A 10543-nucleotide genomic window follows, 5' to 3' on the forward strand; every position below is an offset into this window, starting at 1 on the left:
AAAAAAAAAAAAAAAAAAAAAAAAAGTTGTGTGCTTACCCACTGTCGGTGAACAGGAACTCCAAATGGGTCATGAAAACTTCCCAACAGGAGACACTGTAGCGCTGGGCCAGAGAAAGAGCAATGCTGTAGACGTTCTCCTCAAGCGTCCTTCACCAACGTCCATCAGCCAGAGGGAAGGGGGAGGAGAGAAACACATGACCTTAATCAGCAAAGAAGACGCTCGTTAGGACCGCTCTCCAGCTGACAGGGGTGCAGCCAGCACAGTCCTTAATAAGACATTTCACAGTAAGTCAGGAAAAGTACACCGAAGGAATTTTAATGCTCTTTTTATCTCTGTGGTGCATTGCAATTGACCAAGGAATTGTCTAGATCAGTGGACCTCAACTGAGGGTGATTCTGTCCCCCAGGGGACATTTGACAGTGTCTGGAGACATATTTGATTGTCACAGTGGGTGAGGAAAAGGAGAGAGCTGCTGGCATCTAGCAGGTTAGAGGTCAGCGAGGCTGCCGACCATCCTACAATGCTCAGAACAGCCTTCCCAAAACAAAGAATGACCCAGTCCAAAATGTACTGAGATCAAAAAATTCTGATCTAGATACCAGAGCTTACAGTCAAAAAGCAGTAGAAAGGAAAGGGATCCCTACCCTACAGATAGATATTTGAGAAAGCACAGTTAGTCACTCAACAAATTTTTGTTTTCTACATTGGGCCAGCTACTATGTTAGCTGCTGAGGACATAAAAACAAATTAAGATATTTCTTGAGGAACTTACAGTCTAATGGAGGATGTGAAATGTGAACCAGGAATCAAACAGAATGTGGGGAGTGCTAAAAGAAATGCTACAAAATACTGTGAGGATGGAGACGAGAGAGTGACCAATCTGAGCTGAAGATCGGAGAGTAAACAAGGATTAAATAAGTAGAGGCTGTAAAGAGGGAGAAGAGACAGATGGGCTTCTGACAGAGGAAGCAGAAGGGGGCGTGGTGTCACAACCATGACCATACAGGCCAGCTGAAGGACCTGTATCTTATCCTGTAGGCAATGGAGAGTCAGTGGAAAGTTTAAACCAGGGAATGGTATCATCAGATTTGAGAATCTCTACACATATAAGGAATTCTGGTCCAGAGTACCTACATAAAGGCCATTTTGGTAAGACTACTGCAAGACCCCTATTTCCCAGAAGTAGAGGAAATATAAGGATGGAATTCTTGGTTGGAAGAATGGTGGACAAAACCACAGAAACGGGAATGAAATACCTGTTATCATTAAGTAATACTGCTAAGACTGTACTTACCCCAGCTAAGGAAACCAGGACATTTATACATTTGATCAGTCTGGAGTTGGCAAATGTTTTCTGTGCAGAGCTCGACAGTAAATCTTTTAGGCTTTACCACCATACAGTCTCTGTAGCATATTCTTCTTTCTATTGCTTTTTATTCTTGTTTTTCCACAAAGCTTTAAAAATGTAAAAAACATTCTATGCTCATAGACTATAAAAAAAGAGGCCAAGGACTGGGTTAAGTCTGTCAATGCCTGGATTATTAGGTAACTGTCAAAAATTATTTCTTGGGCTTCCCTGGTGACACAGTGGTTAACAATCCACCTGCTAATGCAGGGGACACAGGTTCTGAGTCCTGGCCAAGGAAGATCCCACGTGCCACAGAGCAACTAAACCCGTGCGCCACAACTACTAAGCCTGTGCTCTAGAGCCCGCGAGCCACAACTACTGAGCCCGTGCTCTAGAGCCCGTGTGCCACAACTACTGAGCCCGTGCTCTAGAGCCCGCGAGCCACAACTACTGAGCCCACGTGCCACAACTACTGAAGCCTGCATGCCTAGAGCCTGTGCTGGCAACAAGAGAAGCCACTGCAATGAGAGGCCCTCACACCGCAACGAAGAGTAGCCCCCACTCGCCACAACTAGAGAAAGCCCGTGTGGAGCAACGAAGACCCACCGCAGCCAAAAATAAAGTAATTTAAAAAATTTTTTCTTAAAGTACTCATTGAATACCAATATCTACGTGATAGATGAGAATTCCTGGAGAACAGGCACCATTAGCAGCTCACTCTTCCTATTGTGGAACAGCCAAAAATAAATTAATTTAAAAATTTTTTCTTAAAGTACTCATTGAATACCAATATCCACGTGATAGATGAGAATTCCTGGAGAACAGGCACCATTAGCAGCTCACTCTTCCTATTGTGGGAGTCTGGCACAGTGCCTGATACCAGGTACATGCTCAGTTAAGTATTCACATCTTTATTATCTGATAAAAGTGGGAACTAACCAAACTATACTCTGTTCTCCTCAAAGTCACCCTAACCACTGAGAATGTAATAACTAAGATACAGAGACGACAAAGGACAACTATAATGCACTCACAGAAAACAACTGCCACTAAAGGGACATACAATTAGGAAGAAAATAAAGAATGGTCACATTTGAAGGTGGAGCTGCAAAACAGAAGGAAGCAGGTCCTTCGAGGATCCTTGTGTGTGAGACGCTAAAATGCCATCTCCAAATCAGAACTGCTAACTCAGAAAACCCACAGACACTTTGAGACATTTTAAACAAGCCATCTAAAGACTGCTGTATATTTTTCTAACCAGCAGATTGTGGAGAAGATTCTATTATATATTTATCAAAAGCATATGTTTGTCCTCAGGACATACTTCAAATAGCATATACCAGCTGGATACTTAAAAAGAAAAGACAAAGACCAAGCCAAATGTAACTGATGATGTAAGGCGTGCCTTAACAACTTTTGTTCTGCATAGTAACCTCTCTCCTAAGAAACCATGAGCATGGCACCAAGGATTACCAAATGCCCAAAGAAAAAGCCCACTGGACTTGGAAATAGGAAGCCCAGGCTCAACTCCTGGCTGTGTGACCTCGAACAATGCTTTAAAGCTCTGTGGTTCTCAGATTCCTCTTCCAAAAGTAAGGAGGTTGGATTAAATGATCTCTTTGGTCACTTTCAAATTGGATATTAAATGACCCTATGAAATTATGAACCTCCAGGAGAACAGAGGGGAAGAGAAAAAAAAATTCTATTATTTCTCTTCTTAACTTAATTCTGCTATAGGTTGTTCCTACTCTCTCGCTTTGATCTCTCTGTTCCCCGCCTCACTCTAAAGAGAATCTGGGGTGTCTTCTAGTAGGAAAGAAGCCCAGGCTAATATAAAACTATTACAGAGTACCAAGGTTACTTTGCCACTTTCTTTAAGATTTAAGAATAATGATGAATAATAGCATATACCACTACCATAACAAAGCCTATCTTTGTTATTTTAAGGTAACTTATCAGGAGAGAGAAATAATCGTTAAACGTAACCACAATTTAACCTCGTTTCAAGGGCTGGAAGCCTAGACTGAACTGCATACCAATGCTTCCTTGAGAATTCAATCCAGCAGTGTGGGGAGGGCACATGGTGTGAAGATGTGATGCCTTTGGCATGTGGCAGATCAAGGTTAAAGTCACAGTTGGGATCTTTACCACCTATGTAAACTTGGGCCACTTACTTTATATCAATGAGCCTCACGTTCTTTAGCTGTAAGATGGGGATAACAACATTTTATGTCATACGGTTATCTTTAAGGGTTAAAAGATGTTTATAAAATGAAGTTTACAGAGCACCTAACACAGTTCCTGGCCCATGATAAGCACTCCACAAAGTGGGGTGTTAAAAACAAAGCATGCCTCTAACTTAACAACCACTGGGGGTGAACACACTTTAAAAAACATGCCTCTAACTTCACAACCACTGGGGGTGAACACACTTTAAAAAACATACCTCTAACTTCACAACCACTGGGGGTGAACACACTTTAAAACACTTTTTTTTTTCGCTTTCCCACCATTTGACATGTAATTCTCATTTGATCTGAACTCATCTGATCTAAAACAAAAAATGAAGACGAGTATGAAAACCAAGGAGAATTCCATACCTAGAAAGGGACCTTCCCAACCGTACTGCCATCTCACACAACGGCTTGCTTTTCTCTTGAGAGCGGTAAGGGACAAAGGAAAGAATGGCAGCTGCTACAGGCCTTGAACAAGAAAGTGCTCAAGTGGTTAGCTCTTCTTTCTCTAGAAACCCAGGACAGATAAAGGTGTCCTGGACCCATAACACTCAGTCCCTCCTCTTGTACTAAGTCAACGGTACCTAACTTTTAACATACTGAGGAAATCAAACGGCCATGTAGTAGCAAAGTGAGACTCTAGCCAGGAATAAAAGGGAATCTTGTTTTTAAATTTCTATAGTAAGCCTGACACTTTTCACCCCTGATCACACTCTATCACCTCTAACATGGTACTGGTATTGGACTATCAAAATCATGGGAAGCTTTTTAAATAATTCCCATCCTTACTACTTAAATCTGCAGGCTCAAAATACCATCTGCATCACTAACCCATTTGGGAAGACACACACATCCCTCACAGGACAGGAAGAAGTAGGGGAAAGTCCTTTTTATAGCAACCGTGAATGTGAATCTTCACAGGACTGTGACTAATAGTCCTGGTAACTCAACTTGTTCTTGTACGTTCTAAATCCATCCCTTTACGAGACCAGGGTATTCCTTACTCTGCCAGACCGAGGATGGTTTCCCGTTTGTACTGGTCATCTGCAGTAAACCGTTGCACATCCACACCCTTCCGCAGGCCCTGGAGGATCTGAGCCTGAGTGAAGTCCAGGAGGCGCTCGTTGTAGTACTGTAACTGCTTGGTCAGTGCAGCGAGCTCCTCGGGCCAGGCTTCCTGTCCGTATCGAGTCACATGCCTGGTGACCATCTTGATTAGCTCTTTGGGATCGGCCTATGAGTAACAAAAAGACTAATTAAAAAAAAAAAAAAAAAGAGTAAAGTGGGAAGAAGATCATGTCTGCCGGGCATCTGTTTGACCCTTCACACCGCTGCCATTTAGTCCAGGCTGACAACCACCCTGAGGAGGCAACTGCAGAGGCGGTACGTTTTGCAGACCACAAAGACGGGACACAGAACCGACTCTAGGAGCGGGTTTCTGGACTCCTGCTCTGCTCTTCCACCTTAAAAATCACCACCCACTTAAAGAATAATGTATGCTTGCTTTTTCAACTACCATCATCCTATACCAGATCTCTTCCCCAACTATCTGATCATTTATAATAATTCACCCTGGAAGTAATTATTATCATCATTGCCCCTAGATAAATTTTCTTTGGACCATCTAAGTGTTCTCAATAACAAAGAGCTGCAGTTCAATGATTCCACGAGAAATGCCTAAGTAGCTAAGTAGAAGAATGTTTTCTCCAGGGATAAGTGAGGGTTTAGCCCCATCCCTGTTCCTGAAATCATAAATTTTTCTAGTTTCATAAGAAAGTATGCAACCAATTTTTACTCTGCTCAATTTGGGGCTCAATGGGATGTTGTTCCTTAAATCTAGCAGCTTCTTTAACAGCAAGACAATTATTCCAACAGAACAAAACCCAGAACTGAACGGCTGACAGGAAAGGAAAATAAGTGGTTAACCAACCACAATTATTTATATTAAAGTTGGTCCGGGTGTCCACAAAGCAACAGCAATGCAGCCATGATTCTGGAGTTACCTAATATGTGAACAACATGAACTCAATCCCTCCCAATTTCTGGGAAAATATGGCGCATATTTTAATACCAGCAAATTAGGAAGAAAACTCCAGAAATCTACCTTTGGTTCTCAGAAGCACATCTAATTACCGTAAGCCATCAGCATTTCTAATGTGTAAGCCATTATTCTGAGCTACACACGAGATTTGTCAATGTCGAGTCCATATTACCTAACCTAGCCTGACATTCTCTCTTCATCCTATTAAGGAACAATCTGGGAGTACCGATAAAAACCAATTAAAGAAATCTTCTTGGATTCCAACAGGTGGATTTAAGAAAAAGTCAACCTTACTCAATTTTTCCCCTACCCCTAGGCAGACACTGAGTCTTACTCTCAAAAACCACAAATACATGTCTCAAGTCAAAAGACGTGCGTTTGAAAACTAATGCTCTGAAGTAAGCAGCTATAAGACCATCTGTCATTCATTCAACAAGTATTTTTTGTGCACCTATTATGCACCAGGTGATGTACTAAGATGTGACCCTTTCCTCCAAGAATTCAGTCTATGAGGAGAGACAATCAAGCAAACAATTATAAAATGGTGTGATACAAGTAAGCACAGGGTGCTATGGGAATACAGAGGAGTGGGACTTGGGCATGTATCAGGGAGGTCTTCTTGGAAGAGTTAATTTCTAGGCTAACTGCTCAGGTATCAGAAGTAAAAAGGTCAGCAAAAAAATAGGGAGACAAATTCTGGTAAAGGGGAGAGTATGTGCTAAGCCTGGATGCCTAAGACCTGATGGGAAGATGGAGTGAATAAAGCTGATCTAACTGCAATAAGAAGTGATTTGGGAATAAGCTGCATATGGCTGGTACTTCTGGAAATGGATATAGGCGAAGGAGACCCCATGCCTCAGCCAACCCCCTCCTACTTACGGACTGAAGCCCTGAGGCACCACCCTGAACCGCCCATCGGGGCAAAGCCCCCTCTGAAGCTGTCTGGTATAGGGATGCTGCTGGGGACCAGCCAGCCTGTCTACACCTGCTCTGCACCCTGGTGTGCTCTGCTGTTGCCTGCTCTTCTCACACCTCATCCAGTTAGCACTTGCCTGCCTAGGAAGAGAGAGAGCAGGTGCAAATATCCAATGATCAGGGTTTCAGGGCAGCAGGAGAGCTCTTCTGTAGGTGTTCTTTCAGGGAACTCTTTGGGTCGGTTTTGCACTCCACCAGCAAACCCACGTTCATCAAAACTGTGAGGAAGACTTCTTTCCATATACACTCTGACCCTGTGGTTTCAGGCGAAAGTCCTCAGCCTCTAGTTGCCCAACGCGCTTTGAGGGAGAGGCTACAGCCAGGCCGTCCATCTCTGAGTGTGACTCCCACCCCCACGCATGCAATCGACCACCTCCCCTCGCCCAAGGGTTTCTCACAGCTATTGCTCCACATTCATGTTTTTACTTTTTGCTTCCTGGCATCTCAAGGACTTGGTCCCTGTATTGGGAGAGTGGACTATATATGTGATCTCATTTCTATTCTCTTTGTATTCTAATACCATTTGTGAAACAAATCCCCAAACCAGGTAGAGGGTTAATCTCCAAAATGGCAGCACATAGCAATAATGAGCATAAATACTGATATTTACATTGGCTTTTCTTTATCTCATAGAGAGCTTCAAGTCTCCACATACAACCTTCATTTTCATATGTGGCAAAAAACACCTATTCTCTCCTTTTGCGAATGAAGAAAATGGCATGGCAGATTGTAATAAGCGTGGACACAGAGAAGTTACTAGCTGACCTTGTGCAAGTTACTTAACTACAAATCTGATTGTCTCATCTATAAAATGGCAATATATATAGCTTGCATGGCTTCACAAAGCCTAAGAGACCATACACACACACACACACACACACACACACACGCACACACACACACACTACACAAACCAAGACGTGGCCTTTATCAGGTGCTCCAAAAATGAAAAGGATTATGGAATTTACTCAAAGGTATACACGAGTTACACTTTAATTGCACCTCTACTGCATACTTTACATTGCATTCTCTTATAAGTATTAAAGCACAGCTTCCAGCAGGCAGAGACCATGGGTACTTAGTGGATTTGTCTTTCCTAGAGCACATTAGAGTTTCTTGAACAAGTCAGGTGTGGAGTAAAACGGAGACACACTGAACAGCAGTTGTAGCTTTTAAGTTAGTAATACTAGTTTATATTCCAGATCCTTCATTTAGCAGAGATGCAATTTGGGGCAAGTTACAACATGTCTCTGTTTCCTCATCTATAAGAGAGTCAACAAGCACACCATCCTCGTGGTTTGTTGGGAGGCACAAACAAAATATTTTAAAATGTCTTTTACTCTCTTATTATATGAAAGCAAATTGGCCCCAGCGCTTACTCCCAAGAAACTAAAACTAGTGATTGTCAAAGATGTACACATAAATAACTCACAGGAGGCACCTGAATATAAGAACCATTATAGAAACACAAACAAGAATGCTGGAAACTCCTTAGAGGGAGCAATGGACACTCCTGACTCTTCTGGGGCTCAGTTTCTTCAGATGTAGAACAAAGGAGTATCACAAGATGATCACCTTTCTAAGGCTAAAATCTTATGAATATATAAGAATTCAATCATGAAAATAAAATAAAACCTTGTAAATCCCTCCAGGTGTGGAACTGGGGAAGTTCTACATCTCATCTCATTGATGCCTCCACTAAACATCAGAACAGATTTCTTTGTTAAAAATACAATTTCAGACCAACAAATTATAATCAGTAGGTCCCTACACAGTTTAAACAACTTTCATACCTTCTCCTTTACTAAGTAGAAATTGTCTAGCCCCTCTGAATAATTTTTACTTCACATTCTCTGTGCATCAAATGTGTTCACTTTTCTAAGAAATATTTAAGAACAAATACCTAATATTTCAGTCTTCGGTATGGAACGGACATAGTGCTAAATATACATGAACTGAATCTCATTTAATACTAACAATCTTGGGGGACCAGAGTCTACTAGTACCATCCTCTTTAAGATGGGTAAGGAGGTGAGTAGCTTGACTAAGGCCATTCAGGGTAGGTGGCAAGGCAGGATATGACTCCCAGGCATAATGTCGCCCAAGAACCAGCCTTTTATATTTGTTGTGCAGGGGGGGTATCTCTTAAAATTATAAGAATCTTGACAAGATCAATGTACACACAGCTCCCACCAAATGTACATGAGATCTGGCATTTGAGTCCTGTTACAGATGATCAACTTTCAATGATGGCCTTAATGCTGTCATTCTATATTACATCAGGACTGACCTATTTTTTTAACACACACATTCTCCCTCTCATCCCTTTTACACATATACACACATGTGTAAATACAAATGGTCACAGAGGACACACCATGGTAGGTGTTCAACTGGAGATCCTGGTTTGAGCTGTGTTTCCAAGCATTCTGTCTTCTCTAAGAACAAGGGAGAGAGATTTAGAACAGAAAGAATTTAGAATATCATTTTCTGTTCAACCTCTTGATATAAATATACCTCCTTTTAAATTTCCAACCTAATAAGGTGGTGAAAAGGGGCATTCTATTAATTCCTTGATGATAGGTCTTCAAGGTTATGGATCAAACATTTGTTAAATGTGTAGGAATATTTTCAATACTTATTTATTGGTAAAACATAACACTAATTCTTTCAAAATCTTCCCAAAACAAAGAGCATTAGCTATGAGGAAAAAACATAGGAACTGGCATCAAAGAACTGGATTGCTGGTTCTTCCTTCCTGAGCGTCAGGTTTTCCATTATTAAAATTAAGGCAATTTCTCTCTGATAGACTCTTCACAGAGACTGAATGAGAGTAGATGGATGGACATGTTGTAAGTTCCGGCTTTCCATGCAAATTTCTCGTCTTACCATCATCACTACTAGTTTCTACCCCTTCCTTCAGGAACTTTACTGGTCATGATTACTTCCAATGTATGACTTAAATTTTAATAGTAATTCTTCCCCTGAGCTTATCACAATTTCTCTAAAAATATTCCAAAAGCATCCTCTACTCAGCCCAACACTTCATTTCATACATTCTTTCATTCACGGCACAAGTGTGCTGCATTAAATTTCTAAAGCACTTTCACATGATTTTCATTTGACCCTCATACCCACCCAGTGACGGGCACAGGAGACTGCTGCTGCTGTTTTACAGATGCCAACCTGCATGGAAGGCATCCTGAGCTGGGGTCCGGCAGCGAGGAAGTGAGCCCAACCCCCAGCCTCTGGCCTCGTGGGCACCCCACTCCGTCAGCCCTTCCTCCCTATCCTGCCAGCGGGGCTCCCTCAATGCGCCACACCCAGCCTCACACCTGAAGTCATGAATTTCTGTATGCAGAGTATATTCAAACCTCTCTTCCTCTGTTTCCCACCTAATTTCAGTGATATGATCCATGGGTATGAAAGCTCCCGGCCTCTAAGAAACTTTTGAAGGACTTTATGGGTAGCTTCAGAATCTCCCATATTCTGGGGCTTCCCTGGTGGCGCAGTGGTTGAGAGTCTACCTGCCAATGCAGGGGACACGGGTTCCAGCCCTGGTCTGGGAAGATCCCACATGCCGCGGAGCAACTAGGCCCATGAGCCACAATTACTGAGCCTGCGCGTCTGGAGCCTGTGCTCCGCAACAAGAGAGGCCGCGATAGTGAGAGACCCACGCACCGCGATGAAGAGTGGCCCCCGCTTGCCGCAACTAGAGAAAGCCCTCGCACAGAAATGAAAACCCAACACATAAATAACTAAATAGATAGATAGACAGAGAGATAAATAGATAAAATAAATAAAATTAAAAAACAAAAAGATACTGCAAAAACTGAAAACATAAAAAGGCATCAAAAATTTAAAAAGTGTAGGGAGTTGGGCTTCCCTGGTGGCGCAGTGGTTGAGAGTCCGCCTGCCGATTCAGGGGACACGGGTTCGTGT

At 42.3% G+C, this 10543-nt stretch overlaps 1 protein-coding gene across 2 annotated transcripts in view; it reads right to left on the minus strand.

Annotated features, from left to right (window-relative positions):
* Positions 1–10543, minus strand: part of NBAS (NBAS subunit of NRZ tethering complex) — a 332635-nt gene that overhangs the window by 108411 nt on the left and 213681 nt on the right. For both annotated transcript variants that reach the window (XM_024747243.1, XM_024747242.1), the window contains 2 exons: positions 4590–4819; positions 39–149 (listed from right to left, as the gene is read on the minus strand). In XM_024747243.1, the coding sequence (XP_024603011.1) occupies positions 39–149; positions 4590–4819 (341 nt within the window). The remainder of the gene's footprint in view (positions 1–38; positions 150–4589; positions 4820–10543) is intronic.

Source organism: Neophocaena asiaeorientalis, unplaced genomic scaffold, assembly GCF_003031525.2.
Source record: "Neophocaena asiaeorientalis asiaeorientalis breed wild unplaced genomic scaffold, Neophocaena_asiaeorientalis_V1.1 scaffold398, whole genome shotgun sequence".
NCBI lineage: Eukaryota > Metazoa > Chordata > Mammalia > Artiodactyla > Phocoenidae > Neophocaena > Neophocaena asiaeorientalis.